This window comes from Sus scrofa, chromosome 1 (genome assembly GCF_054392235.1).
Source record: "Sus scrofa isolate SSC_HxYL_T2T_F1_AM1 chromosome 1, Sscrofa_HxYL_maternal_Yorkshire_Landrace_v2.0, whole genome shotgun sequence".
NCBI lineage: Eukaryota > Metazoa > Chordata > Mammalia > Artiodactyla > Suidae > Sus > Sus scrofa.
Window position 1 is genome coordinate 28082285 of NC_139383.1, and position 24586 is coordinate 28106870.

Consider the following 24586-nt stretch of genomic DNA (forward strand, 5'->3'; position numbering starts at 1 on the left):
CCGCTCAAACAAAGTTAGTAAATGAAATAAGTATGTAGGAACTTGGCATGGAGATAATATGAGCCATGACATTCTCATCCCTCCTGCTCTCCTCCAGTTCTCTGTTTTAGAACTTCATATACAATAAAAGTAGCGGTCACCCTTTCTTCCTCACTCTGTTCTGCCCTTCCCCCATGCTTCAGTGTCAAGATGACTCTCTTCTTTAAGAGGCTATGATTCCTGTGTCCCACCCAAAGGTGTTGAAGCTACAGTTTCCTGCTACTTATCCAGAGAAACTTCTAGAAATTCATATAGATACCTCTTTTCTAAACCATATAAAGTATATGCAGGAAATGAAACTAGCCATTAACAGGTAATTTTATCTCACATATTTCTATTGATCTGGAAGGATTTCTTATGAGGAGGATTTTCGGATCTTTATTCCCAGATTACAGGTGACATATGAGAGATGTTGTCTTGGAGTTCTCCTTTGTGGGAAAAACTACATAATCCATTGGCCTTGTAATTTATTGTCCAAACCAGGATATTTTGGGAATTGAGAAGTGGCATTATTATTATTATTTTTTGTTTTTGCTTTTTAGGCCTGCACCTGTGGTCTATGGAGGTTCCCAGGCTAGGGGTTGAATTGGAGCTGCAGCTGCTGACCTATGCCACAGCCATAGCAATGCCAGATCTGGGCTGTGTCTTCAGCCTACACCACAGCTCAGGGCAATGCTGGATCCTTAACCCACTGAGCGGAACCAGGGATCAAGCCTGCATCCTCATGGATGCTACTAGTTGGGTTCGTTTCTGCTGAGCCACAATGGGACTCCAGAAATGGCATTATTAATAAGTATGCCTGGACAACAGGTGCAAATTAGGACTATCTCAGGCAAACTAGGTATATATTGTCACCTTATATGTAGATGATAGGCACATGAGCATGGTAATACTATGCCCTCAAAAATATGGGGAAAGAGACACCTCCTGCAGAAGAACATTTGTGCATTTAGAAATTATAATTGTGGAGTTTAAAATCTGGATCAGTAAGGGAATATCTCTTTCTGTTTATATTTCTATTGCACATAAATTTGGTTAATATGAGCCCATTCTTAAAATGTGATGGAACTGGGAATTGAAAAGAAAAAAATGACATTAACAAAAGAAAACAGACTGGACTGAATGTGCCTCTAGAGATGGCATGAACCATTTCACCCCAATTACAAATCTAACTTAAAGGTTGCTAACGTCTTTCTATAAAGGGCCATCTACTAAGTATTCTGGGCTTTGTGGGCCAGGTGGTCTTTGTTGCAACTACTCTGCCACTGCAGGGTGAGAGTAGCTATGGTCAACACATAAATGGATGGGCATGGCTGTATTTTAATAAAATCTTGTTGACAAAACAGTCACATAGGGACGCAGATTTGGGGCATTAGTGTTGTTTGCTCATCCCTGCTCTAGTTCTCTGTTTTAATGCCCAGAAACTGTGTTCTGATAGAGGGGGAGTTATTTTAGATATGAATTCTGACATCTTCTGTCTCGCCAAGACAGATTTGGGCTGTGGTTAATAGGGCCCATGGAGAAGTTCAATGGGTCTTGATACACAGTGTACATTTTTCGCTTCTGCTTTCAGCCACTCAAGGCGTAGCTGAGGTAGGTGTAGAAGGTAAGCAGCCAGGAACACTTTGGACAGCAAATGGCAGCCAGTAGGATTCACTAAGCCTTTTGTTTTTATTTATTTATTCTTTTATGGCCAGCAGCATATGGAAATTCCTGGGCCAGGGACTGAATCCAAGCCACAGCTGCTGCAAGATCGGATCCTTTAACCCACTAGGCCAGGCCAGGAATCAAATCAGAACCTCTAGAGCGAACCAAACCACTGTAGTCAGATTCTTAGCCCACTGAGTCATGGTGGGAACTCCTCACTAAGCTTTTCAGGAGGAAGGTCTGGAGGGATGCAGACACAGGCAAACGGGGCTCTGTTGATTCAGGGTTTCCTATAAGTGGTTTATAAAATGTCCTAGATTAGATTCTACCTTGAGAGAGTGTGCAGGACTGCAAGTACCTGAGGAAAATGAAATCATAGTCTGTCTGTGCCTATAGCTGGAAAAAACTCAAAATTAAGGTAAATGTTATAAATACCACTTGAAAATAGTTTGTGTTTATCGTGTAGAATTGGAATCAGTTGGGAAAACTAAAAGTTTTAGAAAGAAATCTCAAATTATTCTTGGGGATTTATTTAAAAATTTTTATAAAGTCATATTTAAGATGTTCCCCTTTAGGCAGAAAGTGCCTACTAACAACTCAGGCAAACCACAACGAGGACATGCAAGTGACGAAACAGAATTAAGTAGACTGCATACTATAGAACAGTAGGAGATAGGACATAGATATTATATCTTATGTGACTCTACATAACACAGACATCCACACATCTGCTGCTCTTTGGTGACAAGCTGCTTTCATTGTAGATTAAGTTAAGAAACTATGGAGAGTGAGCACAGTAATGTCACTGGCTCTAGTTTCAACTCACTAACAAGATATATGGAAGCATCAGACAATGGAACGGGAAGTACCACAAATGAGGCGGACTCTCAAGGGGCTTTAGTTCTAGTTAAGCTATTCGGTTCAATGAAGAGGATGACTGACATAATTATTTACTACAACTTATTTTATTGGGGACGTTAACAGGAGTTACTGAGAGGTCAGTAACTATAAAGAGAATGTCCTTTAGGATCTTGCCGTCTATCTAAGGATGTGGTTTTTTACAGTTAGGAAAAAAAAAAAATTGAGACCATTTGTACAAGAAAATACAGTAACTTCATGTTGCCCTAGCATAGGATAGAGATATACTGATGAAGAGATAGGAGCGAAAGAGTTGTCCAGAGTGGAGTGCTGAGCAGAGGAGAAAGAGAATTACAGGATGGTCACTCCATGAGCAACAGGTGAGGTGAAGTGGGGATGGAGGTGAGAGCGCATCCTAGGTCAGGAGAAGGAGGCTAGGGTTAAGGCCCGGTACTTGAAAGTTCCTGGAGGATCTGCAGCAGAGGGATGACAGGATGGCACCTGTTTACAGATAATCTATTATATTGTGAATACTATAACAGTGAAATATTATCTGCATTGAGTTTCTGTTTAAATTTTATATGTTTTCCAGTTTTTTTAGCTTAAAAAATAAAACAATGAAGAAAAGCCAAGTGTTACAGAAACCTACGATGTAGACAGGTAAATTTTCCATCATCTCACCTGCAAAGATAACCATCATTAGCAGTCGATGCTGTAATATTAACACTAGGATGGATTAAAAAAAAGACTTTATCATTTGGAGCTTTAGAAGTATCATGAGAAATAGCTCCTAATTTGCTCATGCCTTATATTAGAAACCAGGATATAACATCTCATTTACTACTGAAAAGAGGCCTTTTCTGCTATTTTTGCCTCTGACCCTCGGTATGTGAGATAGTGATTTGGACCCTTTCTCATCCCCACCCTGCTTGGTGGAACCCTGTGCCTGGGGCCTGGAAATCCATACAGTCTAGAAGCAGTCAAAGGGGTCACTTCCATTCAGGCTTATAAGGAGAGGTAAGAGACCAGCAGAGCTCCCCATGGGCTGTAATTAATATTGCATTGGTCAAGTGACTTGATTTTATCTTCTAAAATGCACTTTTTGGGGGGGTCTTAGAGGTGGGGGGAGTATGAAAAGAGTCACGCCAAGTCTACCTCTGAAAGAGCAGAAAAAACAGATATTGCACACAGACATGGGGGGTTAACAAGCCATAAATACAAGCATATCCACCCTTTATTGGCCTTTGGAGGATCTAAGGATCATAAACAGTAAGTTCCAATTTCTCCTAGCAATTTTCAGGGGTCAAGGTAAACCAGATTACTTCTTGAGTTGAACTTGTTTATGCCAAAGGAAAGTCATACTTTGTGGGTACACCTAGCACTTTGAAATTTATGGCTGGGAAATGATATGAGAACCAAATATTGAAAACTTTGCAGCAAATTGTGCAATTGATCTGCTTGCTTCACCACCTGCCCCACAAGTCCAAAGTGAAAGAGGGTTGTGATAATTACAAGACATGTAAGCTGGAGAGGTCACTGCTCACACTGATTTGGGCCTCCAAAGGAACTTGAGATCAAGAGAATTATGAACCAGAGGTTGAGCCAAACTCCCAACGAGGAATAGTTTAGGAAGGGGATGGGTAGAAATACATGAACTTCCGAGGTCATCATAATGGAGGAGGCAACAAGTGCAGACTGAAAGCACTTGGCCAGGGTGAAGTTTCCCAGGAATGCAAGCATGGACTTCAGAAGCTTAGAGTGGATCAAGAAGAGAGAATTAGATAATGAGTAGTTACTAAGGGCAGCTGTAAAGTAGGTTTCCCTGTGGGGTTTTCAAAATAAAATAGAACCTCATCTAGTCTAGCCTTGGCTGAAGGTGGAAAGAACCTTCTGGATAAAGAAAGGAATAGCTCCCTTGGATAGGGCTTCACTGTTTTTCAGATTCACATTTTTAAAGCTGGCATGATTTCACTGGACCCTCACGGAAGCTTGGCTACTAAGGAAATTTAAAGACCAAGGGTTAATTTGCAATTGGGAGGGGAAGAGATGGAGGAAGGACCGCAGACCTCCGAGGGTTTTGAAGTTCAGAGGGAAGTGAGGATTTTTTTAAAGGAAACGTGTGTTCCTTTCCAGGTACTCTTGATTACTCACTGTTAAGTAGGCGGAAGTCGATGAATGGGTAGGAGCCACGGCGTTCAGCAGGAACCCCCGTCTGACCCCTCAGTCGTACATCTCCTAGAAAACAAAATCCAAACAAATGTTTGAAAACGTTGCCAAGCGTATTCACTTTTCCTCTGTAAATCCTCTTACCCACTTATGTCCCTGGAACCGACACCAGATATCAGGAGAAAAATGATCCCATTCACCTTGTTGAAGACAGCACTATGTGGAAAGGGACACAGTTAATGAAAACTGAGCGTAATGAACTCGACAATACTCTACAAATGAAGCAGCACTCCTTGACATCTGCCTGGAAGCGGGGGTGGTCTGTGAACATTTTGGTAATTTACAGAGTTCCCATAGTCTTTTTGTTCTTCCTAGCGCCATAAAGATGGAAGCATCTTAATCTAGAGGACAAATTGTGTGCTGGGATTATAGCTTTTATTCTAATTAGAAGTTTTAATGGCCTACAGTGCTATTTCCCTTGGTTCTAGCACTTTTTTTTTTTTTTTTTCTGGCTGGTATCCACCTTCCTTGTTTATCAGGTTTTATCACTGATCTGCTTTAAAGCTGCTCAGATCAGGGCCACTCCAGCTCTGATACTTCAGACACTTGGTCTCCTTTGCACCTATAAGGCTGTGGAGTTTCTAAGACTTACTCATATGTAGGTTTCCTTTAATGTCTGTGTTCACCTTCCCTGATTAAGGGAAGTGATGAAGTAGAGTGGAAACATTTCTCATAGACTTTAGAATAACGTAGACCACGGAAAACCCTGGTTCAGGCACTTGCTGCCTTTGTGAACTTGATAAATTTATTTCTCTGAGCCCCAGTTGCCTCACTTTGAGGTGTAATTGGTTGGAGAATCAATCATTCACTGCCTGGCAATAAATGCTAGGTTCACTTCCTTCTACACAAGGGCAAAGCAGAGATCATGCATATTATGAGTTCTGCATTTCTCCATAGAGCTTTGTCTGTTGTCTGGCAGCAGACTTGAAGTGAATGTCTTCTCCTGACCAGAAGAGATAGCAAGAGGAGTTCCCACTGTGGTGCAATGGGATTGGCGGTGTCTTGGGGGTGCTAGGACAAAGGTTTGATTCCTGGCCCAGCACAGTGGGTTAAGGATCTGGCACTGCCACAGCTGTGGCTTAGGTTGCAGCTGAAGCTCAGATCTGATCCTGGCCTGGAAACTCCGTATGCTGTGGGGTGGCCAAAAATGAAAGAAAAAAAAAAAAAAAAGAGAGCAAGACCAAATTCATCAACTAGTACATAGACTATGGAATCAGAGAAGAGGTAAAAATACATGAGACCTAATATATTTTTGGAAGACTTGTACTGGGGAAGGTTTCAATTCTAGGAGTAACGTGTCCTCTTCCATAAATCTCGCTTCCCAGACAGGAGGCACTAGGGCCTCCAAGTGGAGAGGAAGAGCAGTCTTCTGTCATTAACTCCTGGAATTAACCAGGACCTAGGTGAGACCTCCATTAGCTATAACCCAGGCAACTGACAGTGATTAAAATAGCCCTTAGAGATGGACCTAGTGTGCACATGGGCTCATAAATTGCAAGCTGTGAGGCCGGGGGCTAGTCCTTGCTTTGAATTTTATACTGTATTTAATATTTTGTACAACCTGACATTGCAGTGCCATATTGATATTAAAGACCATTACAATGCATGGAATATAGCAAAGCAGGGGGAGAGGGGAAAGAGATGGAAAAATGCAGTAGGAAATAGAAACAGAATCTGACATCAAAGAAGAGAATGCTAGCATTTGGTAAATTTGTGGGGGTGGATGGTCAATAGCTATAGGAAAGCCACTGGGAAAAGTTGAAGGGTTTTCCTCTCCTTGAGTTGTCTTCAACACTTTATGTTTATAACGCTCTAAAGGGTTTACAAAGCACTTTCACAGACATCACAGTATATTTATTTTCTTGTTTCTCTCATCAGATCTTCGCTATACTTTGTGAGGAGAGTCACTATTATTCTCCTCACATTATAGGTAAGAAAATAGAGGCTCAGCAAAGAGGTAAAGGACTGCTGTTCACACTACTGGCCTCAGCTCCAGACTCAGGCCCCTTAAAGGCACTTGGCAGCTATCTACTGACTTTATTTACTGTTTCTAAATTGTAGTATTTTTATTGAAGTATAGTTGATTTATAATACTATATTTTATTCAGGTATATAGCATAGTGATTCGGTGTTTTTACAGATTATATGCCTTTAAATGTTATTATATGATAATGGCTATAATTCCTTGTGTTATGCAGTATATCCTTATAGCTTATCTATTTTATATGTAACAGTTTTTATTTCTTAATCCTATTCCCCTATCTTGCTGCTCCCCCCTCCCCTCTGGTAACCACTAATTTGTTTTCTGTATCTGTGAGTCTCCTGCTTTGCTATGTACATTCATTTGTATTATTTTTTTTTAGATTCCACATATAAGTAATATTTTTTGTGGACAGTTTTTGTCTTTTTCTGTCTGACTTATTTCACTAAGAATAATATTCTCTAGGCCCAACCATGTTGCTGCAATGGCAGAATTTTGTTCTTTTTTGTTGTTGTTGCTGTTGTCTTTTTGTCTTTTTAGGGCTGCACCTGTGGCATATGGAGGTTCCCAGGCTAGGGATTGAATCGAAGCTACAACTGCTGGCCTACACCACAACCACAGCAATGCCAGATCTGAGCCGTGTCTGCAACCTACACCACAGCTCACGGCAACGCCAGATCCTTAACCCACTGAGCAAGGCCAGGGATCGAACCTGCAACCTCATGGTTCCTAGTTGGATTCGTTTCCGCTGTACCATGACAGGAACTCCTAGAATTGTGTTCTTTTTTATGACTAATATTTCACTACATATATACACGCCATATCTTCTTTATCCATTTGTCTATTTACTTTACTAGACTGACTGAGTTTATGGTGTTTTAAGCTTATTATTAGCAGGACTAGACTTTAAATCTAGGTTATTAAACTTCATAGGCAAAGCTCCCTCCTCAATACCATTGGTTTTTGGCCTTATGAGGTATGCACACTTGCTTTTAAAGGTGAAAAAACCATAAACAGCTACATGATAGAAGCTGGGCTTTTCGTATTTATCAAGAAAATACAGAATGTTAAAATGTTACAACAAATTTAGCGCTACCTTTATTTTATTTTTTATTTACTTATTTATTTTTGGCTGCACTTGCAGTATGCAGAAGTTGCCTAGCCAGAGATGGAACCTGGCCCACAGCAGGGACAACATGGGATCCTTAACCCACTGAGCCACCAGGGAACTTAGTGCTGCCTTTAAATGAATTTCTATTTTATGAGTGACAGCAGATTTGACAACCTATGCAGAGATGAGACTGTCTTCATTTGGTCTAAAAAGTGGGCTGGGCTTGTAGATTTGCTCACCTGAGGCGTCATCCCTTTGGGCTTCTCCTACTTGTTTCAGGCTCACCACTGAAAATCACGTCACCGTATTTTCTTCTCAGTATTACCAAAGAGTTCCTTCTGACTTTGTAGTTCTGATGACACGATTTCCCCAGAAAACATCTGTCTAATATCACTGTGGGCTTCAAAGACTCTGCCAGAGTTTATTCCATTAACCCATCTGAGAATCTACGACAGAGGTGGCCCAGTAACATGTAAGAACTTAGGTTTGGAGAAACTGGGAGGTGACAGCACCAGGTGGCAGAATGGGTTAAGGGAGTGTGGTAGGTTAGGGATCAGGGAACTCCTGTTACTGAGAGGATCACCATTTCACCATCTTTGGTGACCCTGGGCAAATCAAAAGCCACGTTGAGGTCTAGTTTTCTAACATTTAAATTTGCATTATATAGCATTTTCCCCTTGCTCACAGGATGGTTGTAAGGAAATTATAAGGTGCCTGAAAATAACATGATAATGTTATTCACTACTTACGCTGTGCTGAACATTTTATAGGCATTATCTCATATCATCTACCCAACAACCCAATGAAGGAGGAATTACTGTTTTTAGACCATTCACAGATGAGGAAACTGAAGCCAAAGGCAATTTGATATTTTGTCTGTGCTCAGAGCTTTTAAGTGGGCAGCTTGTGCTCAAACCCAGAACGGGTCCAAATCCTATGTTCTTAACCAATCATTCTCCTATATTATCAAGATAAAAAAGTTGTATAAACAGTTAAGCATTAACTTTTTATAGCACAATATATGTTCTGATTGCTATTTGCTGATAAACCAAATAGTATATATTCATCATGAAGTCTGGAAACTATGTACTAATGGAGTCCACCCCCTTAATGAATTCGAGATTCGATGAGATAGATGTTGGTGATTCCAACAACATTTCAGTGGAAATGGGCTGTACAAGTAAGACACCCCGATCCTGCTCTGGATCAACAAGGCATCTATTACTTTCAAAGAAATGGAAAGCAATTATGACAAGTATTATTCAGCAGACTCAAACGACCTGGCAACAAATTTACTCAAGCTCTTAATTAAGGAGAATTTTTATGATGCAACCCCACTATTGGGAAAAAGAGACAAATAACAATAAAGCAAGTCGATAACAAAGATTCCTAAACAAAGCAAATCAACAGCCACAATAATGAACTACGTATGTGATCGCAAAACCCATATGTGAAAGCTTTCATTTCAGTGCTTATTCTGCTTGTAACTACAGTTACACTCTTGGAAGCAGATACTCATAGACTTAACGATGGCCTTTAGGTGTAGGAGATAATTGCGTTAAGGAAGGATGAAGTCACGTTAAGAATACTGGTGAGGCAGGAGGCAGGACAACTGTATGTGGACTAACCATGGACTTTAGAAATTTTGCAACATGAAATATTAATAGAAACAAACCAAAGATTCCATATCTTGAGCATTCTATTTAATCGAAGCTTGAACATGGTAAAAATGAATGTTTTTCAGTATATGTTTCTCATATAGAAAGTTATCGCTCCTTCTCCCTGCTTTCATGAGCCCCTTCTGATACTAAATTGCTTCAACATGCTGTGGGAAGAGAGCAATAATTCAGTAACAACGGTCCCTGGTGGAGCAGAGGCCACTGGGCTGATGTCTGAAGAACAGAGTAAGTGGCGTCCTGTGGCACTGGTTTACTGGCCCGTGGTCTCAAGCAATCATCTGCTTACCTAAGGCCTTATATCCAAGCTCAACAATTATTTTGACTATTCATCAGTCCCTTGGTTTGCTTTTTTTTTTTTCTGGCAAGGGAAAGGTGCTGTGGGAGCAGGGTAGGAAGCGTTGACAGCTCAGAGTTGTGTCCTCAGTCTGCTCTTACTGTGTTCCAAAATGAAACAAACAGCAGGGGAATTCTGATTTTGAAAGGGCTGCTTCTCTTTTGCCCCTTCGGGCTGAAAACATAACATGTCGTCCTTGGGTATTTTAAGCTGGCAACACAGGCAGAGAGCTGAGACCCCACTCACCCTCCCAGGGGACGTGGTTCCGGGAGGGACCTCTTGCCCACTGGGCCACTCGGGTCGTCTCTGTTTAATAAAAGCTTGGGAGGGAGCAGATGTTATGTGGCCTCTTATGTAACTGGCAGAGAGGGTGGGGACTCTGACAGCGATGACAACTTACAGTGGCTGAAACACGGGCCACATGACGAGAACCAGACTCTGGCCCCAGTTGTGGTGTCAAGGTCATTTCAGGGTGGGGAAAAGAGGGAGGAAAGGGACACAGCAGTAGCTACTGTGCTCCTATTGCACTGGAGATGAATGAAGAAGATAATGATAACAGTGACAGGGACCACGGGATAGACACGCCCAGGGCATCCCAGTGAACGAGGAAGATGAAGCCCGGGAGGGTCAGGAAGATGCTACTGAGCAGCCCAAATATGGCAGAAGAGGGGAAACTCTCATGAAAGGTATTCCTTTGGGCTTCCTTAAACATTAATAATTCATGTCACTGCCACAAACTTGCAAAATGAAAGCGGAGAGAACCCAGATCCCCAAATCTCGCACACGAATGTTCACCAGGCTGCACTGCCTTGCAGCTGGCAGCTTCAAATACGCAGATGACTACTCTCAATTAACAAAGTGAATTATTTCTCCTAGGATGTTTATCTCGCCAAACAAAGAGGAGAAAGGTTGTGCAATTTAATCACGCCACAGATTTATGGGATAGTACAGGCAGCCAGTTTAGGTAACTCGGGCGGAGAGGATTGTTCTAATCGCTATGAGCCTGAAGATCTCAGATGGCTGATTAGGCCCGAATTCCCACCTAGAGAGATTCAATCTTTTGCTTCACTTTCTTGAGAGAGGCTGGGCCTGTCTGCTACCAAGAAGCCGTCCAGTGAGCTGCTGCATTAGTTGTGTATTCCTGGGCTATCGCTGAAAGAGTTTTGTATATAGGAGACAGAGGAACCAGGAGTTAGTCATCCAGAAACCACACTTTTGGCAAAAGTAATAGTATAAAGTTTCCCCTGCATGGGAAAAAAGTTCGTTCTTCTCTTTTAAAAAAAGCTTTTTGATCTTTATATCAAAATCAGAGAAAGGGAAATTTCACCAAGTTAGAGTCAATATTCTATTGCCTATACTGTATGACCTTGCAACTTTGGCTTAGATTTATTAAATACTCTGTGAAAAATGTGCATTTGGGGGCTTAAATGCTGCAAAAGTGAATATGTAAAGAGCAGTGCTATATAAATGCAGGTATGGTATGCTTTAACTCACACTAGATATTCTTTAGCTTAATGGTTTTACAGAGGGAAAATGAGAAAAAAGAGCTACAATCACTAGGAACACAGGAGTCTAATAAAAAAGATATTGAACAAGAAGCGGCAAGAACGCCTAAAGAGAATTCCAAGAAGCTGTTTTAAAAAAAAACAAAACACCTTAAAAGTACACAAAGAACACATCTTCTTGCAAAGATTGAGAAGAAGGGCTATAATCTGGGAAGCCGTCTTAGGGAACACGTGATCTGGGATCTGACTTAAGTAATAAGAACACCAGTGTAAGCTTGTATATTGCTCACTTAGTTCTGGGATAATGCTTTTTATTTCCAGAATCTCACCAAAGCAAAATTTCTTGTTTTTTTTTTTTAATAAGCGTATTCCCCCCCATCCCGCCCCCATACACACACTGCCTGGCACAACACAGGCACTTGAAAAAAGACTAGTAGTTATTACTCTTATTTTGTTACTGTTCTGAGATTCCTGTTCTCTCCCCCCTGACAGTAGGTATTATTTAGGAGAATCTTAAGATTAGGAACTTTTTAAAGGACTGTACATGTATGAGCTTATTTAGTCTCCATAACAATCTGCCCAAGGTAGGTATGTGTAACACCCCCATTGTGCTGAGGAATACAGAGCTTGTAAATGACTGAACGGCAATCAGAAGCCAGGTGGTCTGGGGAGCCCTTGCTCTCTACACCTCTGCTGTGTGGGGCCAGTGTCTCCATTCTCCACAATGGCGATCACTACAGCTTGATCCTCCCAGGCTGTGTTTCTCCTCTTTCTGCTGGGCAGGTCAGGGTTAATAAAACTAAGTACAAAAGCTATGTCCTGAGGAAAGCCACATCCTGGTGCTTCATGCCAGTACCATAAGCCCAGGACAACAGGGGTGCCAGACGACATGACACGAGAAGCTGGTTAGACCACAGGGAGTTAGACTCCACTGGAGAGCTAGGTATCCGGAAGGGCAGTAGAACTTTGGGGTGAGTTCTAGGGCAGGCTCAGACCTGAAACAAATTTAGTTCCATTTGATCAGTACTCATGGAAAACATAGTACAAAGTGTTGGAAAGTAGGTGGGGAAAGGGACACAAAGGTCCACAAGATGTCATCGTGGCACCCAGATAATTAATAATCTAGAAGAGAGGGAAAGAAATAAGTAAACACGGTATACGCCAGAAGGAATCTAATTTTTAGAGACAATGGGATATTTGGGTTTGGATCCCTCTCTCAGAAATGTTGTGAGGCTTTATGATTTTATATAGATAAGTAACTTGGACATTTCTGGGTCTAAAACGACTTCCCAGTAATCTTACAAAAATGTTTCAGTTAGTAGAATTGAAAGAAAATCACTTCATGTTCAATGCTAAAATTTAATATAGAAGTTCCCATCATGGCGCACTGGTTAATGAATCCGACTAGGAACCATGAGGTTGCGGGTTCGGTCTCTGTCCTTGTTCAGTGGGTTAACGATCCATCGTTGCTGTGAGCTATGGTGTAGGTTGTAGACACGGCTCGGCTCGGATCCCAAGTTGCTGGGGCTCTGGTGTAGGCCGGTGGCTGCAGCTCCGATTGGACCCCTAGCCTGGGAACCTCCATATGCCATGGGAGCGGCCCAAGAAATAGCAAAAAAAAAGACAAAAAAAAAAATTAATATAATTTTACATTTAAATGAACATCTCCTCAGAAAAGAAAATCATGGACTTGGAGAAGAGACTTGTGGCTGCCTGATGGGAGGGGGAGGGAGTGGGAGGGATCGGGAACTTGGGCTTATCAGACACAACTTAGAATAGATTTACAAGGAGATCCTGCTGAATAGCATTGAGAACTTTGTCTAGATACTCATGTTGCAACAGAACAAAGGGTGGCGGAAAAATGTAACTGTAATGTATACATGTAAGGATAACCTGACCCCCTTGCTGTACAGTGGGAAAATAAAAAAAATTATAAAAAAAAAAAAGGACTTCACATATTAGAACTGTGGTTGAAGATGTACGTTAGACTCTCACATTAGGTCTTCAAAGAGAAGATTTCTGTGGGTACCAGCAAATAATGTAAATTAGTAACACTATTTTCAGAAACCACTTGCTATTTAGTAAGAGATGTCTTTCATACCTGATGAATGTGTTAGCTTTCTGGAAAAAGAAAAAAATATATACATAGCAGGAGAGGTCAGGGAGGAGAATGAGAGAGAAGGAAGAGGAGCAGAGAGAGGAGGCTACAAAGAGAATGGACACAGGGAGGAATGGCATCCTGGGGCTGAGAATGAGGACGGTATCAGGGATATTTAGGGATTTCTGCCTTGCAGAACTGGATGGCTGGTTACGCCAATCGTAGAAAAGGAAAATTCTAAAAGAGGAGTCGTTTCATGTCCTTCATTTGATAAATGATATTTAATATAGATGGTATTTAGGAGACATGATATTTTTGGCCAGCAGTACAATGACGAAGAACGCTGGAGACAGTCTTGGCTTCATGGAGTTTACAGTCTATTGGAGGGAATAGTACAGAAAAATTAGATGCACAAATGTAGCAACTTGGGGTAGTGGAACTAAAGAGAGGTATACTGATGTTAGGAAAGTTATCATGTTCTTTACTAGGGAGGTTGTTGTGAGCTTCCCAGAGGAGGTGGCATTTGAAATGAGATCTGGGGAATGAATAAGAGTTAATTGAAGGTGAACTTATGTCCCAATTTGCTCTGGAAAATCTTGACTTATGGCTCTGTGGTCTTTCCTGGTGTAATCAGTAATAGTGCCCCTTTCATACTTAAATCACATTCTTATTGAATCATACATTATATGATTATCCTGAGTGCAGCAATGCAGGCAGACAGGTGTGCATGTCCGAAGGTTTTACTGCAAGAGATGGCATACCTGAGCTTCTATAACAAGATCTAGTGTATCACAGCAAAGAACAAAGCAGATGGGTGAGGCATAGTGCAAACTGAGCTTGGAGAGGTGTCAGGGCTTTATAGAACAGGCTGAGGAGTTTGACCTTATTCCAAGAGAATTAAGAAGGCCTGAGATGAATTGAAGAGGAAAATAATGTCATATTTGCATATCAAAGAAAACAACTTTGGGTGAGCAATAGAGAGTGGGTTGGAAGGGGCAAGAATGTCTAGTTAGGAGATCACTGGAGGAGTCCAGGCGAGGAAACAAAAAGGTAGCTTGGAGGATGATAGTGGTACTGGCAGTGAAGTAAATGGATCTTAGAGACATTTAGTAGGAAGAAATGGACATGTGGAATTGCCTGTGAGGTCTGAGGGAGAGGGAAGTATCAAGGATAATTCCTAGATTTATGGTGTTCATAACTGGATGATGGATTGTGCTAACCACAGAAAAAGGAAATTCTAGAAGGACTAGATTTGGGGGGAGAAGTTCATGTGATCAACTCTGGCCACACTGAGTTTAAGTATTCCTGGGATTTCAAAGAAAAAATGTCAAGTAGGCAATCGGATATATGGTTCTGGACCCATAGGGAAAGTCTGGGATAGGGATGTGAGTTTATAAATCAAATAAAACTATGGGCATGTGTAAAGACATGGGCATGTGTAAAACTATGGGCATGTGTAAAGACGCCTAGGAAGTGAAGTGATAAGTGAATAGGGCCTGGCATCAAGCTTTAAGCAACCCTAACATTTAGTATCTTGCTAGAACAGGAATCTATAAAGGAGAAGGGGCAGCGGTGGAGGTGGGAGGGAATCCAGAAGCTCATTTTGTCATGGAAGAGAGTAATTCAAGAGGGAGGGAATGGTTTTCAGAAGGATCTTGCTGAAAGCGTAAGTGACACGATGATTAAGAAAAGTACATGGGGTTTAGCTGAGCGACCATAGTGAGAAACAGAAGCAGAGTTCCTTGAGTATCACATGGAGTTGGGGAATTGGAAAGGTTTTATTAAGGAGCCTAATATTTAGGTAATCTTAAATAATAAGTAAATTTTTGAAAAGTAGCACTTTATAATGTTGGCTTGTAGTTGATCCAACTATGATCACTGAAATGAAGGGAAGAGATTTTTAGGAAAAAAAATCATACTGATTTTTAAGAAGAGCTATAATCCTTAAGATTTATGTTAATAACAAAGTATAATTTGAAAATTGAACAGAGGATAAAACAGTCCTGGTCATGAAAATGCCTGCAAATCTTCGCAAAATATAGTGATTCCCTGTCTAATCACTTCCTATACCTAAATATAGTTCAAAGAAAAAAAAAAAGTCTCATGGAAATCAGTGCCAAGGAAAGTATTCATTGGGAAGAAAAGGATGGGCACATTAATGAGAAGAAATATAACTAATAAGATAAAATACCAAGTCCCAATATCGCTCTTGTTTTTTTGAACTTTGAATAATTTGAGAGAAGCGTTTCAACGTATTGTTTGTTTTCATGTGCTTCTGAACTTCCTGATTCTGGCCGGGAACAAGGACAAACCTGCCAAAATACTGCAAGAAAAGATGTTGCTGATCCCGGGCAGGAAATACTCAAAGTCCCACGAGATAGCCTGTTCTTAGGAGACCTCCACACCAAGTCTGCTGACCTCAGAAGGACCATCAGGCCATCACACTCACTGTCAGAGCCTGTTCGGAACCAGGCAGTATTGGGGAGTTCCTCAATCCAGGCATCCATGCCAACATGGCACTTGGTGTTTTTATTAAGTCCAAGTGTTCATTTTGCGTTTGTTTTTCAGAAGGGAAACAGATGGCAAAAACTGGACTCAGCTGGGAAATGGTTGAATCCCTTATAATATATCCATGTTATAGGATGTCGTTTTGCTATTAAAACCAGTCTCTTATCCTTCCATAGTAATAGCTAACACTTATTGAGCATTTAGTGTATGCTAGGTAATGTTTGATGTACTTGTTATTAATTAACTCATTTAATCCTCTCAATAAAGCCCTCAGGTAAGTACTGTCATCAATATCATACCTGAGAGACAGAGGTGTTAAATTACTTTTCCAATTATGACACGGTCAATCAGTGTGAAGACAGATTTATAACCAGGGGGGCAGGCTCCACAGTCTGTGTTTTTAACTAACATGGTACAATCCCTGTTCAAATATCTTGATCCGAAGTTAGAGCCATGGTATACTGTGAAGGGAGAGGGGCATTTAATAACTGTATCATAAAGAAGAAATCGATAATATGAGAAACTATTTATTACCCCTATGAACTTAGTATTAACCATTCTGGGCTTCATTCAGTCCTCTGTTCTGTTAAGTAGGGATAAAAATATCTGCCCTGTATACCTCATAGAAGCTAGGAATCAAATCACATGGATAAAAGTATTTTGTCAATCATTTTGTAATAAAGTTTTATTATTAAGAACATTCTTATTGATATTGCTATATAAATATTAACCATACATAATATACCACATAGTATATAAATTCTATATTGTATTTTATTTTATATATTTATATCAAATAAATGATATTATTGACATTGCTATATAATTCTAGGTCATTGTTAAATTCAAATTGGGGAACATTATTCTTTGACATGTAATTAAATGTGACTTAAGGGTGCTATAGTCCAATGTGCCTGTGACATACAGAGATTTAATAAAATTAAGCTTTTATAAAATTGCAATATCATAGGTTAAATTATGCCCCCCATTCATATGGTGAACCTGCAACCTCTGAGTACCTCAGAATGTGACTATATTTCAAGATAGAGGAGGTGATTAATTTAAAATGAGGCCATTAGGATGGGCCCTAATTCAGTCTGGTTCGTGTTCTTATCAAAACAGGAAATCAGATAAAAGGAGATAGCAATTTTGCAGGTTTTGTTGTTGTTTCACCCCATATGGAGTTGCTGGGCCAGGGGTCTAATCTGAGCTGCAGCTGTGAGCTGCGCCCAAGCTGTGGCAATGCCAGATTGTTAACCCTCATCTCAGCAGTGACCTGAACCTCTGTAGAGACAATGCTGGAAGAAGATACCAATTTTGTGCGAGCACAAAAAAAGGCCATGTGGGGACACAGCGGGAAGGTGATCATCCGAAAGCCAAGGAGAGAGGCCTCCGAAGAAACCAAACATATTGATATCTTGATCTTGGACTTCTAACTTCTAGAACTGTGAGAAAACAAAGTTCTGATATTTAAGACACTCCAGTCTATGGTATTTGATAGAGAGTCTGCTTCTCCTGGCAAAGAAGACTCATCAGAATCTGGGGGTTCAATGTCCCCAGCTTCATCAAGAGCTTCCCGTAGGTCTCCATTCCATTTTCAGGATCCCATTCCTTCCCCGTCTCACTTAGACAGTAGACACCCTTCCATGTCGGGAATTCAATTTGTTTTGTAATTCAGCCACTAGCAGGATGAGATTCTGGGCTTGGTTTTCAGGAATCTCAGCTCTGCAGCTACAGGAAATGAGTCTCTTTCAGGGCAGACATAGAAGCTTTTCAGGTCATTTATGTGGCGCTTGGGCTGGAAATTTGAATCCTTAGCTCATTCTTTTCCTACTTTGTCCAGCAACATTAGGAATAACCAGCCATTCTCATTATACTTGTTAGTATGACCAAAAAAAAAAAAAAAAAAAAAAAAAAAGAAGGGATTATATATGTGGGTACTCAGAAACTTGTCTCTTATAAGTGTATGATTAGGACTATCCAGTGTTGATGTTTTGCTTATCTCTATTGCCATATCACACATGAACTCATCGGTGCTCCCCTTACTAATAGGAATAGAGTAATCAGCATCTTTAAATCTAATCATATTAGGCAGCCAATTCCAGAAAGCCCAGACTAATTCAGAAAACTGGTCCTTAAGATTCTCTTCCTCTCAAACCACTCTTGGTACCAAAATCTGTATTAGGGTTCTGTTTCTCTGGAGAACCCTAATACATGTGAGATTTTTCAGATCCTTCAAGTTATTGAGGTTCACTGGGAATATCCAAGAAGATGAGATCACACAGCAGTTCCCAAACATCTTTGTTCACAAAACACATTTTTTGAGTATCTTCGAAGATGACTGTTTTGAGGAAAATAATTGGGTATATAGTATTCTACATGGAACTTGTGTGTGTGTGTGTGTGTGTGTGTGTGTGTGTAATAATTAGGTCAAAATCTTAGCTTTGGAAGGCGCTTAGAGGTCCCCTAGCTCCCTCTCTGCTACCATCACTCCTCGTATTCTTGTCCCATATGATTAAGTCTATACCTCTGGTTCTAATTGCTTTTTAGGAGGTACAGACCAAGTGAATATTTACTTACTTATTCCTCAAATATATATTTGAGTGCCTACTACATGCTCGAACCTGTTCTAGACTCTGAGAATATGGCACTGAACCAAACGGAACATGCCAGCCTAGATTCTAGTAGGACAAGACAGACAATAGACAAAAGCTACAAAGAAATTGTCAGTGGGGACCTGATATGGGGGCTATGAGGTGAAACAGAGCAGGGAAGGGGTGGGGGAGTTCTCGATGGCTTGGGTGGATATGGGGCTGCAGTTTAAGTAGAGGAGGGCCCAGAAAGGCCCCTCCGAGGTAACTTGGAGCAAAGATGTGCATGAACTGTGGGAGGAGCCATGAGACCATCTCATAGGAGCATTTCAGGCTCAGGGACAGCAAGCACAAGACACAAAGAACATGCCTGATATATTCTAGAAATAGTAAGGAGGCCAGCATGCTGGAGCAGAGAGATTGTGGGAGGAGATAAGGGCAGAGAGATGGCAAGTGGGGGCGGGGGGTGGGTGGAGAGCGGGGTAGGAAAGAGTTAAGAGACTCAGAGAGAAACAGGGAGGCATAGGAAGGTTATGAATAGAGTGACACAATTTGACTAGTATTTTTCAAGGATCATGCTGGCTGCTCTGCTGGGAATAGACTGTTGGGGAGCTTTATACATACATTTTATAGATACCCAAATAAATGTGCTCTCTTTTCCATAACCCAGCCCCTGTCTTGTGTCCTAGTTATAACAAGTCCAGCCAGAGACGAAGGCCTGTTACTGTGCACCTGCCCCCTGCCCCCAGGTGGTCTTGTCACGTATCAGGATAGGTGCTCTGTTAGGGCCTGGCATGCAGGGTCACTCTTAAAAGCAGGTCTAAGGCACCATGAACATTTTTCTCACTTCACAGAGAAGGAAGAAAGTTGGTCAAGTCACATGGTCATGTGGCTGCTTCATGTATACACATTGCCATCAAATTTATAAATATGTTGGATAAAAATATGTATATTTCAGGGACCCGTGTATTTTGGAGTATTTTATCTGTAAAACTAGTTAAACTGACCCTTGCTGAATACATACTTGAAAGAAAGACCTTGCAGCATATTCACTTGGAATAAGACCTATTAGGAAGCAGATAAAATATAAAACTCAAGAAACACTGGCTCCTGTACAAATAGTCCCTGAAGCCTGCACTTCTGTGACTAGATCTTACTGACATTAGGGTCCATAGGAACGTATATTAATTTACCCCCCTCGGAACTCTGCTCCCATGTTTGTTTTCACAGCCATCAATGACTACCTTTATGACTAAACCGAAGTGGAGGTACTTTATGAACAGAGATCATTTGATTTTTTTTTTGTTTTAACCAAATTAATATTCAAACAACTTTTGCCTTTCTCTGGTTTTTTGATGCTTTCCCATTCTCACTAATTCCATCTGGATTATTAACAGAAGTATAGCAAATATACCTGCAAATAGTTGGGGTTATAATTCACTAGACCTAGAAATGTGAATTTTTGCACAATGGCCCTTGTTCTTATTGTTTTTTACTTTCTTGGGCTTCCGTTCCAACTCTCCACACTGACCCTGTTTAAGACGAAGGGATACCTTTTTGACTTTGAGTTCATTCTTTTTGACAACAAGAAAGAAAAAAAGGTATAGAACTTTATGTTCTCAGTCTTCTGCTGCTCTTCACCTTTTGCTGCTTCCCTGGGCCACAGGCTGGCCCTTTTCCATCCTTGTTCTTTAAAGGGCATTTTAATAAATCCTTTTAAAATCCTTTCTTTCTCATTTGCATCACACGTTTGTGTTTGCCTTCAGTAAGAAGAAACTTCCTATGTCTTTTGTACATGTTATTAATATTTTAAAAAATATCTGAACTCATTAGAGAGCTTTCTATACACCATCATTGGCATCTTTAAGTAAAACTATTCTTGTTCATTGAGATACTTGTGATCTCAATATAATGTGATTTTTACATTTCTTATCTACAGACCCTAAAGTACCCAAGAATACATCTTACCCATAATTGGGAAAACTATGGTTGAATTAAATGAATAAATACACATTCTATTAAGTTTATCTTTTAGAGTTTTCTGTCCTTTTCAAGTCTTATAGCCCTTAAGATTTCTTTTTTCTTTTTTTTTTAAGGGCCCTTGGCATATGGAAGTTCCTACGCTAGGGGTCAAATCAGAGCTGCAGCTGCTGGCCTATACCACAGCCACAGCCACAGCAATGTAGGATCTGAGTCGAATCTGTGACTTGCACCACACAGCTCACAGCAGTGCCGGATCCTTAACCCACTGAGTGAGGCCAGGGATAGAACCCACATCCTCATGGATATTAGTCGGGTTTGTTACCACTGAGCCATGATGGGAACTCCTAGAATCTTTTTTTCTCTCTTTTTTTGGCTGCACCTGAGGTATATGGAAATTTCTGGACCAGGGGTTGAATCCAAGTCTAAGCTGCAACTTATGCCATAGCTGTGGCAATACTGGATCCTTAACCCACTGAGCCGGGCTAGGCATTGAACCTGTGTTGCCTCAGAGACAATGCTGGATCTTTAACCCAGTGCACCACAGTGGGAACTCCTATAATTTATTTTGATGGCAATATATGTCTCGTTCTTGAAATTAAAGTCTAACAATGCTCAGAATTCCCCTTTTTAATGAATTGCACCATACTGCTTTCCTCTTATGATAATTAAATCCAAAGAAACAATCCTTCATGTCCAGACCCAATTATGTGGTTTTAATCTGTTTGAATTTGAGAAATGAAACTGAAAAACTAATCCAAATATTTTGAAATAATTCTTTTGGAGATGATAAATAAATAAATAATAACATTTGTTTTCAATCAATGTTCACTGAGTGCCAATTATAAGTCTATTGTACTCATGTATTACTATATTAGGGATTACTATGACTGAGCAATATAATGACAATGATTTTTCTGCTACCAAGTGATACTGAAGGGGCAGTTCTTTTAGTATTAATTGCTTAGTTTTTCATATCAAATATGCTGCTGTTTATGGTTTTACTTCTACAATTGTAACTGATGGATGGATTTTGTGCTATATATAATTTCTTTCTCTTTCTCCTTCCTCTTCCTCTTCTCCTTCTTCCCATTCCTCCTCCTACTCTTCTTTTGCTTTTTAAGGCCACACCGAGGCATATGAAGTTCCTAGGCTAGGTGTCAAATCAGAGCTCCTGCCAGCTTAAACCACAGCCGCAGCAATGGCAGATCTGAGTTGCATCTGCAACCTACCCCACAGTTTATGGCAATGCCAGATCCTAACGCAGAGCAAGGCCAGGGTTTGAACCAACATCCTCGTGGATACTAGCTGGATTTCTAAGCCACTGAACCACAACAGGAACTCCCTATAATTTCTTCTACACTGAGTAAAACTTAGTGCTCTGTATTGCTTATCAGTTGAGACACCCAAGGGTCTATTATCTGCATTTCTCCAGGACTTCCCTGTTTTTTCCACTTCATAATACACACAGAAAATAATATTTGATTCCCATTGGGTTAAATGTATTTGGTCAAGTCCATTACCTTTAGAACTGGGATCTGGGCTGCCCCAGGCTTGCTTGACTACCCCAGGGGCTGAGGGTGATCAACATCTCAGCACACTGGAAACCCATTCAGAGCACATTAGTTGGGGAACTCTGATGTGTAAAATTAAAATGATGCTAACTGGATACAATGCTCAGAATAGCTTATCACAAGTTTGATTTATTAGAATATATGCTTCTTGAGGTCAACCCACCTCAGAGAATCATAGGACCAATCTTCAGAAAACCTTACTATTCATGAACAGAGGTTGGGCAAAGTTGGGTGTGGGTCATGGAAAACTGGAGTAGAAGCATTGGACCATCATTTAAAGCAAATGTTTAATTTATCTGGACTGACATGGCAGTGACCTGGAAAAAGATAATATCTTGCCTACCTTTAACTTTCTAGCCATATGATTCAGCAGGATATTTATAAAATTTTTTCCATTGTATTTTCAAACCAATCAGAATTTTTCCTCTTCATTCCAGGATGGGGGGAAAAAGAAATTAGACAACATTCTGTTCTGTTTCACAACCATCTAAGATCATTTGTTTTCAATCAAATATCCTGATTTAACTGGTCTGGAGTAAGTCTGGGCATGGGTATTTTTATAAAGCTTCCCTGGTGACTCCAACAGGGAGATATGGGTGAGAGACACTAATGAATATCCCATTTTGTAACTGAGCACATATGTAAAAGGACACGCCCCAAAGCACAGTTCATCCAGCCAAAGAGAGATGAGACAGGAGGCAAAAGCAAATAGTACATAAAGGAAGCAAATATTTATAGTAAGTATCATCTTTGGATGCTGCTGAGTTGTGTCTCCTGGGATTTGGGCACTACAGTTGGGGAAATGGATTATTACTGCTCTGGTGAGCCTGGAGATGTTTTGTGGAACAAATCAACTTATAGAACATTTTGAAAAGAAAAAGGTAGTAAAAATTTGGTGTATGAATTTATAGACTGGCACAAAGAAGGACTAGAGCAGTGCATGGAGAAATAGATGGAGGAGAAGTTTGCTGGGTGAAAGAGAACTTGCGGGGGGTAGTAACTAAGAAATGGGAAATGAAGACGCTTGGCTCTTCAACAAGAAGCTCTGTCATTGAGAAAAACCAGGGTGCTCCACAGATGGCCTGGTTCAGATTCAGAAGGGTAACTGGCACATTTTTTTTCTTGGATTGGGCAATCAGAGCTGAGGACTTTGTCAACAACAATCTGTACTCACACTCAAAGCAAAACTACAACAAAGAGAATACAATACACTACCGTTAAAATATTTACTGACAAGATTAAGAGCACAATCAAGTACAGGCATATTCCATAGTGTATGGAAGTCACGATTTAAGTTCTGAAGAAAAATACAAGTAATGATTCACACTCCGATTTTCTTATACAGCATCTGTGAAGCCCTCTCTTATCTCTATAATCCCTTCAACTAGAAGCACACATTCCCCAAATTCCTAAAAAGGACTTTTAGCAACAACTCATCACCAGCTTTACTGAGGATTTATTTCTGGATCTTTTCTAGAAGTTTCAGCAAAGCCTCTTTCTCTAGACTTTGATGCTTCACACATGTTTAGCCCTTCTCAAAGCCATGTGAAGGCCCCTGTGCTAGCCTGCTGATGGGAAGGATATTATTCTTGAGGGTACAAAATGAAGTCACTTCTGGATTTTCAAGGTTATTATGCATATAGGACTCTGGGTTAGTTTAAAAATCTCATTTGGTGTCTCGCAGTATCTTAGCCTACACAAGCACTAGCAATCACTGTGTGTAAAACTAAGATAGTTTGGAAAGACAGATGGTTCCAGGGGGATTATATGCCTGTGGTAGGACAGAATATTCCTAAGTCCTACCAAATAGCTAAAAGCTCCTTCTGAGCACTAGGAACATAAAATTAGGAAGAAAGAAAAAGACAAAGAAGTAAATCTTTAGCATGTAGGTCCCAGAGGGTGAGAGTTCTGCCTAAATGTGACAAATATATGTCATAAATTAAAAATGTTCAATAAATATTTTGTTATTTTATTTTATTCAAGTGCATTTTTTTCCAGTTGGAAATATGCCCTATATAAAGATGCATAAAATGTTCACTTTGGCAAACTCATTTCCACTCATTTCTTGTTTTTCGGCATTCGGAAAATCTACAACGGTGTCAATATAACATTCTGATTATGTTTTTCAACTTCCCCATTCATTTACTTGGCTTTATACAAAAATAATATTCAAAAGATGGCCCCAAAGAAAATATGCCGGGTACCAGGGTCATCAAATGAACAATTGCATCTTTCTCTGAGAAGGGAGCCGGGGAAATGGACCAAATTGCAGGAGGTAGAAGCACATGTTTGTAGTCTTCTCTTTTCTCCATTTTTAATAGCATGGAACCATTTATTTATTGACTGCTTGAAATAAATTCAAATAGAAGAACTTTGTAAATGCTGCAGTCTCTGGTAAGACCTACCTGGTGCCAATCTTTTTTGTTATTTATGAGAGGGCCTCAGAGAGCTTGAA

General features: G+C 40.4%; 2 protein-coding genes across 15 annotated transcripts in view; one reads left to right on the forward strand and one right to left on the reverse strand.

The window, feature by feature from the left end:
• The window catches only part of MTFR2 (mitochondrial fission regulator 2), a 240536-nt gene that overhangs the window by 133932 nt on the left and 82018 nt on the right, over nt 1-24586 (forward strand). The gene's annotated exons all lie outside the window — the stretch shown is intronic.
• Nucleotides 1-24586, reverse strand: part of PDE7B (phosphodiesterase 7B) — a 608116-nt gene that overhangs the window by 84072 nt on the left and 499458 nt on the right. For all 13 annotated transcript variants that reach the window (XR_014803076.1, XM_084955411.1, XM_021087558.2 and 10 more), the window contains one exon: nt 4696-4779. Coding sequence is in view for 12 of the 13 variants with exons in the window: in XM_084955411.1 (XP_084811537.1) it covers nt 4696-4779 (84 nt within the window). In the remaining variant the exon portion in view is untranslated. The remainder of the gene's footprint in view (nt 1-4695; nt 4780-24586) is intronic.